General features: G+C 48.7%; 2 protein-coding genes and 1 long non-coding RNA gene across 7 annotated transcripts in view; 1 reads left to right on the plus strand and 2 right to left on the minus strand.

Annotated features, from left to right (window-relative positions):
- On the minus strand, nt 1-4,546 carry HNRNPDL (heterogeneous nuclear ribonucleoprotein D like). 3 transcript variants are annotated; one of them, XR_003925235.2, is made up of 9 exons: nt 4,351-4,546; nt 3,648-3,816; nt 3,398-3,559; nt 2,986-3,117; nt 2,760-2,874; nt 1,786-1,953; nt 1,448-1,545; nt 958-1,061; nt 1-269 (listed from the first exon to the last, which is right to left on the minus strand). XR_003925235.2 is itself a non-coding variant. In XM_041125399.1 (8 exons), exons 1-7 carry the CDS (start codon nt 4,437-4,439, stop codon nt 1,475-1,477), a joined length of 906 nt encoding a protein of 301 aa, XP_040981333.1. In that variant the 5' UTR covers nt 4,440-4,546; the 3' UTR covers nt 1-1,061; nt 1,448-1,474. The 3 variants fall into 3 exon arrangements, 2 of the variants coding, with proteins under 2 accessions (XP_040981333.1, XP_029882894.1); XM_041125399.1 differs by having other exon boundaries at nt 1-1,061; XM_030027034.1 differs by lacking the exon at nt 958-1,061 and having other exon boundaries at nt 4,351-4,545.
- Nucleotides 4,509-14,261, plus strand: part of ENOPH1 (enolase-phosphatase 1) — a 12,552-nt gene continuing 2,799 nt past the window's right edge. The window contains exons 1-6 of one of the 2 annotated variants that reach the window (XM_030027009.1): nt 4,509-5,263; nt 7,263-7,410; nt 9,616-9,717; nt 10,478-10,680; nt 13,451-13,583; nt 13,878-14,001. In XM_030027009.1, coding sequence (XP_029882869.1) covers nt 4,509-5,263; nt 7,263-7,410; nt 9,616-9,717; nt 10,478-10,680; nt 13,451-13,583; nt 13,878-14,001 — 1,465 coding nt within the window. The remainder of the gene's footprint in view (nt 5,264-7,262; nt 7,411-9,615; nt 9,718-10,477; nt 10,681-13,450; nt 13,584-13,877; nt 14,002-14,261) is intronic. The other variant, XM_030027020.2, reaches the window with a different exon arrangement.
- Nucleotides 7,133-10,645, minus strand: LOC121233483. Of its 2 annotated transcripts, none has more exons than XR_005933004.1 (3): nt 10,451-10,645; nt 9,570-9,705; nt 7,133-7,372 (listed from the first exon to the last, which is right to left on the minus strand). It is a non-coding gene; the product is annotated as an uncharacterized LOC121233483 (long non-coding RNA). The 2 variants fall into 2 exon arrangements; XR_005933005.1 differs by having other exon boundaries at nt 9,570-10,030; nt 10,451-10,536.

Consider the following 14,261-nt stretch of genomic DNA (forward strand, 5'->3'; position numbering starts at 1 on the left):
TTCACTTAAGTAAGCATTTATTAGAGAATCCTTTAACATGAAATTATACAAATAAAGTTTGTATAAACACAAGTCCACATTGGGTCATAACATGAATGGCAAAAAGAAAGTAAAAACCATAAAAGAAAACTAGTCGGCCGCTATGTACAGTTGGACACAGTTGTGTCATACACTAAAAGTCTTTTACAAAACAGTCATTTCCTCTCATGAAGACCACCCTCCATTCACTCACGATGCGCTGCAAGATGGCTTTGTTGCAGTATCTCTACCTAAAAATCAAGACAAAATGTATGTCAGATCTGTGCAAGTTACTACAAGAATCGTTAAAAGGTCCATTTTCATGAACTGCTTTAAGTCTTCTATATATTCCTTTCTTCACTGTTAAAGATCATATGCATATTTATTAAGGTAACACAAAGAGGTTTTGTTACCCATCAGTAATTTATCTTCCCAAATATAGCCATTCAGCCCATTTAGGAAGCTGTTCCAGAACAACACACATCTGATTTATCAGGCTCTGGATCAGGGTTTTTTTTTTCCCCACTGAAACACTGCCAAAAGGGTTTCCCATTATTTGTTTATCCATCTAAACAACTGCTGTGCAAACACAAGTCAGGTCAATTTAGTTCAAACAGTCCACATGCATATGATCTTTAATGTCTTTCCAGATTTAAAAGTTCGTTTTGGTTTGCAGATTTCACTATTAGCTATAAAAAGAAAAAAGCAAGCATTAAATCTTAAAGAATGCACACTTAAAATGAGGTTCCACAATTGAAATACAACACTAAACAGAAGACCAAATGATTAAGCTGTAAAGGCATTTATGTACTTTAACTCCTGTAAAAAACCATTTAAGTTAAGACACTTAATCTCCAAAAAGATTAAAAAAAGAAGCCAAAGTCTGAAGTTTTCCACTTTAATCTTTACGCTGGTACATGAAGTTGGAAGAGACCATACCACAGGACAGCGTTTTCTGGTGTATGCCTTGCGCTCTGCCTGCAACGTGCGACCCCAGAGATAGACGTGGTCAGGGTGACACACGGCCTGCAATGAAGTTCCCGCTGGCGGGTACAAACAAGGTATAATGTCAGAGTTAGAAGACAACATTCTTGTTTTCCTTAAGTTGTACCCATTTCAGTACTTTACCTGTTAATACTTCTAATAAGTTTAATTATTCCTCTAGACCACCTGGTACACAACGCAAAACAGAAAAACTCTTATGTTTTTCTGAAGTACTAAAGAAGATAAAGTCACATTTTTACAAAGTTAAAGATCTATAGACACTGTAGGCAAAGCTGGTTTTAAAAAAAAAAAAGTATTTTTTTAAGTTAACAAAAGCTTAATTAAAGGAAAAGTCATGCTAGGCAAGTTTTTACTCTTCATTTGTCTATTGATCTTTAAATTAGATTAGACATATTCAGAGTGGACCTTGCACTCGTGTACACACCTGTTTCCTCAAGTACTAGGTACTGCTTTAGTACGGCTGGTAGTTGTTTTGGTGATTGCCGCCACCACGGGATGCCTTTCCATATGTGCTTTGTTGACCTGTAGATAACATGGGCGGTGGGGGGGGGAACCACAACACCCAGAAGCATTAAGATTAACATCCAACACTCTGAAAGAGATTGTTCCTATACAGTACACCAACAGGGCTACTCCTTAGAGCTATGTGTTATGAGTTAGAGGTGTTACAGAAGGAGTTATAAGAGAGGCCCCTGTTTAAAGATGCATGCTACTATTATCTGGAATGAGATCAAAACCTACCACTGTAGGTGGTACACTTACCACTGTAATCTGTATATCCTGGCCCATATCCGTAATTGGGATAGTTGTACCCAGAATAGTCATATCCTCCATAGCCACTGTAGCTTTGATCACTATAAGCGCTATTGTAGTTTCCATAGCCTTGATCATAGTAGTTATTAAATCCTTGATTCCAGTTTTGTCCCTGACCTAAAACCAAGTATAGCATTTGTAAGTTACAGAACTTATTATTTCACTCCTCTCCTATGCCACTCCATCTAACTGTCTGTGGCAATCTTTCTATGCCAGAACTATTACCTGGAAGAATCCTCTTACCTTCCCAGGAAAAATAATTTTCTAAAAAGAATTGAGGCATCTTATTTAGCTATGAGAGATGGGTCATAAGATCTTTATTACCCACGTTAGATAAAGACAGCAGGTAGTCCCACTCATAGAACAGCCAGGAAATAAACAAAACAACACAACACTGAGGCATGCAGTACAGCAGCTCTGCTGTTTTTAACTTCCAATTTGGATCACTAATTGCCTGAACACGAAGTTATACCACAGAATCAGCTTTACTGCATTGTGTTGGTTGTTAACTGCTTGACTTTTCAAGACTGAGATGCAGCTGATTGCTTCTCATCTATTTGCAAGGTGTAGCAAAGAGACTGTCCTCCTCTTTAGCAAACAGCTCATGGTTTCTCACCCATGAGCCAACTAACTGTATCCCTTCCAATGAAAGGGTAACTGCACTATCCATTTAGCTACGCTGACAACTGTGGATATACAAAAGCACCCTACATCCACCTTGCCACTTCACCACTTGAATGCAAGCAGAGCAAAAAGATATTCTTAAGCTTCCACAAGCAATCACAACCACCAAAATACCATTTACTAACAGGCTACTTTCCACATTCAATTTAAACATGATATCTGCATGCATGCAGCCCGAAACCTGGAATATCTACACACACTTACACATTTACATTAATTTCAACATTCAAAACACTCACCCCGTCCGCGCCCCCTTCCACCTCCTCTTCCGCCAGCCGCATTGCTTTTTCCTCCTTTCTGCTGTTGCTGCTGTTGCCTGTATACCTCTTTGGGCTGTGCTACTTTGATCTCACACTGTAAAGACAAAAGTTCAACTGATCAAGAATTTCAAGACCATTTTGTGAGTTGCTTTCAGGGAAGCCTACAGAGATGGTCTATTTCACATGCTAAGAAGAGCTTCCATACCTTGCCTGAACCAATTTGATGGTATCTGCTTTCTAGTAACTTCTTTACTGGCTCTTCATCTGTGTACGTGATAAAACAGAAGCCCCTCCTTTCATTCGTCTTTGTGTCCATGGGAAGCTCAATGTTTTCAATCTGAAATCAAAAGTACCTATCAATAACGCATGAAATCTGTAAGCAACTTTTTAGGCTTCCAGAACCATTCAGCAGTCCAATGTCTACGCCAACTGCTTTTGACAGCTATAAATCAATCCCATTACACCACTATGGAATCACTAACACGCATATAGTTTCAAGAGTCCCTAGTTTTATGTAAGCCTGAGCCAGCTCTCTCCTCACAAATTCTTCTGTCTTAAGACAGAGGCAACACTGCACTTGAAAACCAGAGCTGTTCTTATATGCCATTATACTATACCTCGCCAAAAGCACCAAAGTACTCTTTAATCTGTTCTTCAGATGTATCTGGACTCAGCCCACCAACAAACACTTTTTTTGGTGGCTCCTTCCCTTTTAAGGCTTTTGCCCTTTTAGGATCTATTAACTTCCCATCCAGTTTGTGTTCCTTCAGTTCCAACACCTAAGAAGCACACAAGGAAACAAAGTCTCAGATCACTACAGCGACACAGGCAGGCTTTGTGCCATCACTTCACAAGAAGTCCACCCACCTTCTCCACACTGGCAGCGTCCTTGAAGAGCACGAACCCAAACCCCCTCGACCTCCCAGTGACCGGGTCTGTTTTAATCGTACAATCCACAACCTCGCCAAACCGAGAGAGATACTCTGTCAAGTCTTTCTTGCTGGTGTCCCAGCTGAGGCCTCCAATAAACATTTTCCTGAAACGCAAAGAGTACATTCGAATACGCACAAATACGCGTGCGTACACACATACACACAGAGCTGGGTGCAAATGCACGCGTGGAGCACGGAGCGAGCCCGCTAACGGCCGCAGAAAGCCAAAGGCGATCAGGCAGCCACGCCACCCGGCTCGGCTTGCAGGGCCCGAGAGCCGCGCCCGCTCCTCCAGGCAGCGGGGGCAGCACCGGGGGAGCCGCAGCGGCTGTCCCGGCCCGGCCTCGCCGTGACACGTGGGCCGGGTCTGCGCGTCCCCCCCGCCCCGAGCCCGCCAGGAGCGCAGGCCCCCATAGGCTGCCGGTGACGTCACACCCCCTGACTGGCAGCCCCCACCCCACACAAACTGGGTCACCAGCCCGGGACACAAAGGCGGGCGCGGCCATTGGCGTGGGGGAGGCCCCGCCCCGCCAGGTCCCGCCCCCCCGAGAGCCCGAGCCGCCCCCCCCCGCCCCGCTCCCCCGCTCGGCCCAGGAGGGCGGGTGAGGGAGATGGAGGCGCGACCCCCCCAGCTCTACCCGTCGTCCTGCTGGTTCTTGCTTGCGTTGATCTTGGAGCCCTCGGCGAACTCCTCCGGGCCGCCGCTCATCTCGGTCGCGTCCTCCATGGCAGGGCGAGGGCGGCGGGGCTGCTCAGGCGAGCGGCGGAGACGGCGGAGACCTGCGCGAGCGAGAAAATGGCGGCGGAAGAGATCCGGGCACCGCCTGCGCCGCCCTTATATACCCGCGCCGGCAGCCAATCAGCGCCGCCCTCTTGCCCCGCGCCGCAGTGCCCCTGGCGGTTTCCGGCGGGCCTGCAGCACCCGCCCGCCGCCGGGCGGCCGGCCCCCCCCCGGCCCCGGCCCCGGCCCCGGCCCCGGCCCCGGCCCCGGCCCCGGCCCCGGCGCGGCCGCTCGGTGTGCGGTGCCGGTACACCCGTGCCCTGCCGTGGGGCCTGGAGTGCGGCGTGCAGCCGCCGTCGCCGCCCGCCTCGCACCTCTGCGTACTCGGTGCCCCCCGCGCCCTTCCCGCCGCGGGCCCTGGGGCGAGGCGGCCGTCGCTGCCCTGGGCACGCACGGGGAGACGGGGACAGGCGGGCCCCGGCACCGGGGTTGGCGGGGGGGAAGGGGGGGGTGGTAACGTGCAACCCAGAAACCCCGTTCAGGAGGCGGGGCGGGCGCTCCGGGGGCGGGCACAGCCGGCGCGGCACTCCCCGCCGCTGGGGTCCCGCTGCCGCCGCACTCACCTCCCGCCATCCGTGGCGGCCCGGCCCGGCTCCCCGCGCAGCCGCAGGGCGGAGCGCCCGCCGCCGCCGCCGCCGCCGCGCTCCCCCGGTGCGCCCCGCGCTCCACGTGCCGCCGCCGCCGCCATGGGCGTGCTGCCGGTGCCGGCGGAGGTGCGCGCCATCCTGCTGGACATCGAGGGCACCACAACCCCCATCGCCTTCGTCCAGGTGAGACCCGGCGGGGCGGGCGGCAGCGGCCTCCCCACGCGGCCGGGAGCCCCGCTGGCACCGCCGTGGGGGCTCCGTTAGCATCGCCGTTACTATCGTGGTCCCACCCAGCCCTGGCAGCCCCGGGGGACACGCTGCGCCGGCCAGATTTCCGTGACTGCAAGCCCCCTTCGCTGGGAGGGCCCTCCCTACGGGGGGGGGGGGGAAGCGCCTCTCCCGGGGCTGCAGCCCTGCGGAGGGCAGGCCCGAGTTTCCTCCAGAAGCGTAAAACCGTGACACATTTTCCGTGTTTTTCTGAAAAATGCTCACGAGAAAATACGTCTCATTTTACCGTGCGCCTGCCTCTTTTGCGGGCAGGAGAACAGGGAACTATTCAGATCCAGGGCAGTTCAGTAAATGATTTTTTTCACGGATATAGGGCAGTTGGAGCGCTCTCGGCCTCCTTTAGGAAAAGCCCTCGAGCATCACTGTTGCTCAGATGCCTGGAGATGCAGCACCTCACCCGAGTTTGCAGAGAGCCTGAATTACTTTATCGGGGTTATCCACTGCCTTTTCCCTTCAAAAGGGTAGTACAGTCAGATGCCTCCAGTGTCACCGGAGATGTATGTCCTTCCTCCAGCATGCACAGGACCAGTACAGGGGGAGGGTAGCACAGCACATCAAGTGTACGCGAGGAGGACTGTACTAACAGCGAATATGTATTGAGTGGCTTCCCTTGCCTAGGAGAAGGCTTAAGACTATTGAAAATTTTGGTTTAGGTGCAGAAGCCAGGGGACTGGGAAGTCTGCGAGGCCAGCAGGAGGCATCAGGACAAACACTGTAAATATGCTATTAAAATTTGCAGTTCTCCAGCCACTGTGGGTCCCTCCTCTCCAAGAGGTTTTGGTCCCTAACCAGGCTCGTGTGCTGCACAGGAGGGAGTAATTTGCTTGTATTTAAGACACCAAATGGAATTATCCCTGCTCCTGCCATTAACCTGTATTTCTCCATGAGACATTATAGCTTCTGGTGGATCTTTCTTGCTGGTAGTTTACAAAGGTGCTTTGTGACCCACATGATGCATGGAGGAGTGAAGTCTCTTGCCAGGCTTTCTAGGTGTTTCTGCTAACACAGTTTAACAGATGAACAACATGACCTACATCTTTCCTGTCCATGTTCTTTCAGTGCTCTTGAAGAAACTTCAGGTCTAGATGGCATTACAGCTGCCTCCATCCCCTTGATATCTTTCAATTTAAACAGTTTGAACAGCTCAGATTTCTTACCAAACATCTGACAGAGCAATGAATTTGGTTATATCCACCTTGAATCCGTTTTGCTGTTGTGCAAATAACATGCAATACGCCCAAGATGGTTTCCTACCCAAAGTCTTTCTGTTGCAGGGAGGCCAAATGAGTTATGGTTCTCAATAAAACTCAGTTTGCTGGAAATCTTGAAAATGCTAGAAACAAGTTATTTCACCTGGACTTTCAGTTAACCTCATAATTTCTATTTCCTTTTAAAAGGTCAACTGCTGGTTCTGCAGTCATTTTATTCTTTAATTAAAGGATTTTATTTAATCCTTTCTTTAGTATTAGAATTATTGAATATGCGAAGTAAGGAAATAGAATGAGCCAGTTGATGGGTAGATTAAGGAAAGATACCAGAAAAGAGAATATTTGGTGGCCCGTAGTTAGAGATCACCAAGTTTTCTCTTTTGCTGGGTCCACCCTGGCAGAGAAAAGTAGATGGTAGAGGAAAGATGTAATTTGATAAACTACATCCCCTGGGATTTGCCAGATCTCCTGTAAAAGAGCAGGTTGTCACTGAACTTTGTGACAGTTTGCATGGACAGTGAGAGGAAAATTGACCCTACAAGTGCTAAGAGTGCTACGTGGGTGTCTACTGACAGTAAAAATACTACCCTTTCTATGCTGGGTTTAACATTGCTGTGAGCAGTTGCAAAGGCTTAGGAGGGCTGTCGAGCTGTGTTTGCTGACGGCTGTTTCTCCATCCTGCCAAGCTGTGTTGGGGCAGCCACATCTGGGGCTGGACGTCTCCGAGGAGCCTGGCCATCTGACGGTGTGGTCCCAGAGAGATGGGAGCTGTGCACAGGCAGGCTCGGGTCTCCTGCTAGCCAAGATAAAAGAGAAGCGGGTGAACTTATAAAGGTCAGTAACAGCCCTGGTTAAACCTATTGAAGAGTTTGCAGGCACCAACTTTTGCTGAAAGCAGAGGTCTCGGAGATGGAAGTATTTCCCTGCAGGATGCAAGGAGTCTTTCTTCCACACAAACTCGTGGCCTTTTAAACTTAGTACATCATTGTCTGGGATCATTCCTGATGTCCATAAACCATCTGTCCCACTGGCTGTCCACCACTCCAGGTGTCACATGGGTGTCCCCTCTTGGACCACAGACTGATGCATTTGCCAATGGGCCAAGGCTTTTACCCTTTTAAAATCCACTGAAGCATGGAATATGCTGTGCTTTCGGAGCCTGTTTGGAAGTTTTTCTTTGCCAGCATGTGCTGGTTTTGGCTGAGATAGATAGAGTTAATTTTCTTCATAGTACCTTGAATCGGGCTATGTTTTGGATTTGTGCTGAAAACAGTGTTGATAACACAGGGATATTTTCATTACTGCTGAGCAGTGCTTACACAGAGTCAAGGCCTTTTCTGCTCCTCACACCACCCCACCAGCGAGTAGGCTGGAGGTGCACAAGAAGCTGGGAGGGGACACAGCTGGGACAGCTGACCCCAACTGACCAAAGGGATATTCCAGACCATATGATGGCATGCTCAGTATATAAAGCTGGGGGAAGAAGAGGGAAGGGTGGGACATTCAGAGTTATGGTGTTTGTCTTCCCAAGTAACCGTTACACGTGATGGAGCCCTGCTTTCCTGGAGATGGCTGAACATCTGCCTGCCAATGGGAAGTGGTGAATGAATTCCTTGTTTTGCTTTGCTTGTGTGTGTGGCTTTTGCTTTACCTATTAAACTGTCTTTATCTCAGCCCACGAGTTTCCTCACTTTTACCCTTCTGATTCTCTGCCCCATCCCACGGTGAGGAAGGTGAGTGAGCAGCTGCGTGGTGCTTGGTTGCCAGCTGGGGTTAAACCACGACACAACACAAGAGCACGAAACACTGCTTTTGGAAAGCAATTGGGGCCTTTTGACATCCAAGTTGAAAGGAAGTTAAACCAAGTCAGTGGGTTGGTTGCATCTCCCAGTGGATACTCTTTAATTTCCGCCATGATTTAAAAGATAGTTTGGAAGCAACTAAGCTCAAATAAAGGAAATGAGAGAGTAACTGGGGGTATTACAAGGCTGTTGATTTCCCTAGACAAGATTGTGGTAATTTTCTAGGCATTTAAGAGATTTTCCTTTCCCCTAAATTTACACTGTTTTTAGAATATACGATGTGGAAAACGCAGTATCGGAGTAATAGAAAATCCTGCAGTTCTGCTACCACATCACGCTCTCAGGACCACCATTTTCTTAATTCAGTAACAAGTTAAAGGTGACATACAGTGAGGAGAAAAATATCATTGGCCATTTTTTGAGGAGAGATGAGCTCAGGTTAGTTTCCTCCGATCTTCTCCCCATCCCACATTTTTCCCAGTTAAGAAAAGCTCAGTTCTGTACCCAAAGGAAGGAGCTCCCTGCCCTTCCCCTTGTACTGAGGCTCTTCCCGCACCCAGAGATGCCATCACAGCAGCTGCTTGTGGCTTCTCAGTTGTGAAACACCACTAATGAGAGCAATTTGTAGTTATTTCTGGTTGCCCTTGGGAACTCCGGGAAGGTTTGTAATTCTCCTGTGGTACTTTTCCCTAACCCCATTTAATTTCATTTGCAAAACCGTCCTATGGAGCTTAGCGTCACTGGACTAGACTTTTCATTTTAAAAAGGTCCTCTAGCTCTGGTGAGAAGTTGAGATGCGTTTTCAGAATGACCTTTGTTAGGACAAGCACCCCATTAAAAATAGAGTAGTATAACTTGTCAGTTCAGAGTACATACACAGTCAGCCTTGTACTCCTCAGCTGATGGGAACTTGGGGTCACGTCTGCCATTTGAGACATTTTTTGGCAAGCCAGGAAAAGTTATCACCCTCCTTTCCATCCTGGGATTTAAAAATTGCAGCTACATAAGCTTTTGTGCAAAAAATCCACCTGCACTAATCTTGGCCCAAGGTTGTCTCTGGCCCGTGAGCACGAAGACACCCTTGACAGGCAGTTCCACAAGCTGCAGTACTGTAGGGGAAGCTCGAGTGTGAAAAATAACCATACGCACCAGCATGTGCAAACAGTTGCTTTAAAAGTAAGTCAGCCTTACCTCTGCCACGTTAAAGGAGCTGCCTGTTTTTCTTCTGTGCTGCCAGGAGACCTTGTTTCCTTACATCAAAGACAACGTGAAGGAGTATCTGCGTGCTCACTGGGAGGAAGAGGAGTGCCAGCGGGATGTTGGACTTCTGAGGAAACAGGTTAAGTAACAGAGCTACACCGTGTCTCTCTGGGTTTTCATGGCATGCCTGAGACTTCAGGTCACTCGGACTCCCCCAGTCACCCAACACGAGCCCATATCTGTCTTTGCCCCCCACAGAGGCTGGTTGCCTTGACGGACTGATTGTTGTGTGTGGGGAAGGGCTAGTGCTTGGTAGGCAGCAACTCAGCTGCTTCCCTCAGTTCACCTTGGTCTTCACAACCCCTGAGCGGGCATTGAACCACAGCTTTTCAGCTTCTTGTCTGCACTGTGCTCTTCACTTGCTGAATCTGCCGCCTGTGGCTTCCAGGCACCTGTTTAGGAAGCAGCATTGAGGGATGGCAGAGTACTTGTACTGCACAGGGTAGTGTATCCTGCCTCTGTACGGGGACATGGCATTAATTTGAGACCTGTGGCTGTCTGAAGCCAATAGATGCATTTGCTTCTTTGCCTTAATTTCAGTAATTAAATACTTAAGCAAGTATAATTCTCACTAGAGTATTTACAATACAGCTACAGTAGTGCTAATTGTTGGGTTTGGAAATACAATTCAAGCAAGTGTTTCTAGACACTACTAAATTCTGAATTTCCCATTGAGAAAAGCATTCAAACAATGTTGTAACCCTTCATGTGAAGAGCAGTTGAAGCTGTGTCCTGCATAGAGGTGTGTTGATGCAGGTGTTAGACCCCTTCCCTAAATTGAGATGTTGAGACCGCTCCACCTCTTCCCTCACCTCTTTTTTATCATGGATGATTTCCAGGCTCAGGAGGACTCCAGCTTGGACGGGGCTGTGCCGATCCCTTTGGAGAGTGGAAGTGGGGAAGAGGAGCTGGAGCGGGTCATCCAGGCGGTCGTAGACAACGTGCATTGGCAGATGTCTCTGGACAGGAAGACCACAGCACTGAAGCAGCTGCAGGGCCACATGTGGAGGGCAGCCTATGCTACTGGGCATGTCAAAGGAGAGTGAGTAATTGTGTGCCCTTTGCCCTGGGGCAGGTATGGGGTGCATCTTTCCTAGACGTCTGTTAGCAGAACAGCTGCATAAGCTATTCCTGGAAACAGCCCCATGTACAAATGCAAATAGGATTCTCCACCGCGGTGGAGAAGCCAGTACGTTTACATTCAGTCGTGGCTTAAGCCAGGCCACTGCTGTCGTGGAACCAACTGCAGACACTTCAGTTCAAACTTGATCATGCAGTGAAACACAAATCCATTGAGCTTAATCTTTGGATCCAGGGAACCAAAAGCTTACAGTAACCTCAGTACCGACCAAGTTGTCTCAGTCCCGACTGGGAAGATGACAAGTGGGTGAGAGTGTTTCTCTTTAATCAGCAGGTATGTGCTGGGGAACAGCCAGTTCTCCAGCCACCTGGGCAGGGTCTGTAAAGGAGATGGGTTCTGAGAAACAGAACAAGGTAATGGAGGTATGACACAGGGCGATTCGGCTCCCATGACCAATAGAATATTCATCTGGGACCACTATCTTCTGCATTAAAAATTCAGAAAATGTATCAATATTTCTCTACAGAGATTTCTTGGTGAACCAAGAGACTGAGGCACAAGTATGAACTTCTTACAGTTCTCCATCTCACGTTTTTTTATCCCTGAATTGCACTCACATTTTGGAACAAACCTAAACAAGCTGGGGTTGCAGGGTCAGGTCCTTTCAGTTGTTTCCTCCTGCTTTGTCTCTTACCTGAGCGTTTCATGCCTTTCCACTTCTTTTTGTCTTCAGACTCCTCTTTATGTTTCAGCCACAACACAACGGCGCATAAGTAGGGACAACTGGAGTTAAGCTTGATCTTCTTATTTAGGTTGAAAGATACTTGGTTAAACTATGCATTTCAAGTTCCTAAGGAGGTAAAACAAACCCCTAAGTTCACAGGGTGTTTTGCCAAAGGAAGAATGAGGAAGAAGAAAAAGAGCTCTCAGAAAAATGTAAACATCCACCAGAGGAAGCAACAAAACACAAAAGCAAGTCAAGAGGGACAGCCATCCTGTTGGTTTTCTTTTTAAAAATAGGGTTAATTGTCTTATAGTGGCCCCAAAACTGTGGAGCTAGCCTTGCTGCTTGGCAGCATCCAAGGAGTGAGATCTCTAAAGTCTCCCCCTCGCCCAACTGTATCTGGCACATCAGTGTCTGAAACCCAGGCACTGAACTCAGCACGTGAAAACATGAGGGTGGCTGGGAATTTCTGCAGGTGCTGTACAACTTCAAAATATTTTCAGCTGACACCAGAGACATTTAATAACTACGAAAAAAAGTGAACTTTTTTTTTTTTTTAAATACATAACATAACAAGGCCCTGAGCAGATGGCCAAGAAACTGGAGATGAAGAAAGGGCCAGCTGATTGCTACAAGTCTGGAAAACTCAGTCCAACACCTCCTTTTGCATCTATTTGGAGTCCTCTTTCTTCAGACATTCAGGTGCTCAGATCCCCTTTTTGGGGCAGTACCTTTGGGCCTTGGCCCAAGTGGCCACACAGAGCTGTGCAGGTGGGAAGGCTGCGATTTGGACTGGGATGAAAACTCAGTTCCCTGGGGATCACATCTCCTCCAGCTGCTCTCTCCATCCTTCTGCCATATCAAACTCAAACACCCTCCCTGCCCTTCCGAGGCTCTTTGTGGTCTTTCCTTATTAACCATCACATGTATTATTGAGGGACATTGTCAGCCTCACTTTATCCCTCTTGAGCATCCTCTAGCCTGCAGTTCCCTCCAGTACATGGGTCATCTTGTAAATGTCCTTTGCGTACAAAGAGCTTTTACATACATGTAAGTGCAGCACTGGAGAGGTCTAATGGTATAAATGAGAAGGGTATGAAGGAACCAACAGACATGTCTGGCAGCAGTTGCCTTGGCTTTGGTCCTCCTTCCCTCTTTCACAGCCCTCCCTGCTGATAGGCTTGTCTTCAGGTGGCTGCTACCCAGGAGTTAGATGGAACTCACATATTGAGACTCGTCAGCCCATTGCTAGACCAGTGTCCTTCCCAGCACTCTGCAAGGCCAGAAGAATAAGGGGAGGGATGCTGCTGCCTAGTGAACGCGAGCTGGTTTACCTTCTGCGGTGCAGTTAAGCCAGGGACACATCTGGCCCACAGGTAGTACTGTATAACCTGACTGAGTCACTGAATAGAGTGGCTCTGACCTCAGTCCCTTAGGGGACACTCCTTTCCCAAGCTGTTGTCTAGCTTCAAACAGTTCATACAGTGCTGCTCATTTAGCTCCTGCAGCTGCAACCTCCTCTCAATTTCTCCCTACACATGGTCAAAGCCTGAACCTGTGGGATGGGTTTGCCCCATGTGGATGCAGCTTACAGCCATAGCTCTTACCAACAGGGAAATCTTTGTAGCTTGCAAGGCAGGTGGGACTGCAAGAGCCTGTCTTCTATGTCCTCCCTCTTATTCTTCCCTTGCAGAGAAAAACGTTGGGATGCCATTTTCCCCAACCTTTCCTTCCCTCTCCAAATTGAAGCAGCTGGAGAAACTCCTGCCAAATGTCTGAAACAGCTCATCAGAGCTGCTGTCTGCATAGCAGTCAATGAGCTGCTCAGTTGGCTGGAGCTAAGAATATATCACCTGCTGCTGAAATAGACTCCCCATTGCAGAAGTCCTGAGCAGTTTGAGAATTGAGTCCCCTTGCAAACTAATGGGACAGTTGTCACAGTGCCTGGCTAAAGGTGTCCCTCCAGGTGCCCCTGGGTTTGCCCTTACCTGCCCTGTTTTACTCCAGACTCTTCGAGGACGTGGTTCCAGCCATCCGGAAGTGGCGGGAAGCAGGGATGAAGGTCTATATCTACTCCTCGGGCAGCATTGAAGCCCAGAAGCTTCTGTTCGGATACTCTACAGAAGGTGATATCCTAGAGGTAGATAACCTTATTACCTTCTTTACAGCTTCTCCCTCTGCAGAGCACTTACCTCCCACAACTGCCCTTGCCGTAGTGCTTCGTGAATAGAGTCTGGGACAGGACTCTAGGACAGGTGGGGCAGTGGGTTTAACCCATGGGAGTTAAGCTCAGCCAGTTGAGTATGCTGGCATGGCTGCATCGGCCCCCCATTACTGTGGTAGAAAGGAAAGGGGACACCTTCCTCAGGAGTGAGGTTTAGTCTTGCTCTTCAGGTGGCATGAGCAACTGCTTTTGCTTTTCACTCTCTTTCAGCTCTTTGACGGCCACTTTGATACCAAAATAGGCCCCAAGGTAGAAAGTGAGAGCTACAGAAGGATTGCCGCCACTATTGGGTGTGCCACCAACAACATCCTCTTCCTGACGGATGTCCCTCGAGGTAGGTGGCCTGCCAGTCCTGCTGGCTCTCGCCTGCGTGAGGGAGGCAGGTGCTCTTTAAATGCATGCTGCTGACTTGTCACAAGCACCCCAGAAATGCTACAGTCCATGTTGCTTTGGTGACATCCCCCTAGCTGCTGCCATCTCCTTCCTTACACATCCAGGTTCTCACACACCAGTGGGCTATCTGTGAGCAGCATTGCAATGAGGGAAAATAGGTCAAGTAGAAAACCTGCCCTTGCACCAGCAAGCAAGGAGAGC

This window comes from Aquila chrysaetos, chromosome 1, assembly GCF_900496995.4.
Source record: "Aquila chrysaetos chrysaetos chromosome 1, bAquChr1.4, whole genome shotgun sequence".
Classification (NCBI taxonomy): domain Eukaryota; kingdom Metazoa; phylum Chordata; class Aves; order Accipitriformes; family Accipitridae; genus Aquila; species Aquila chrysaetos.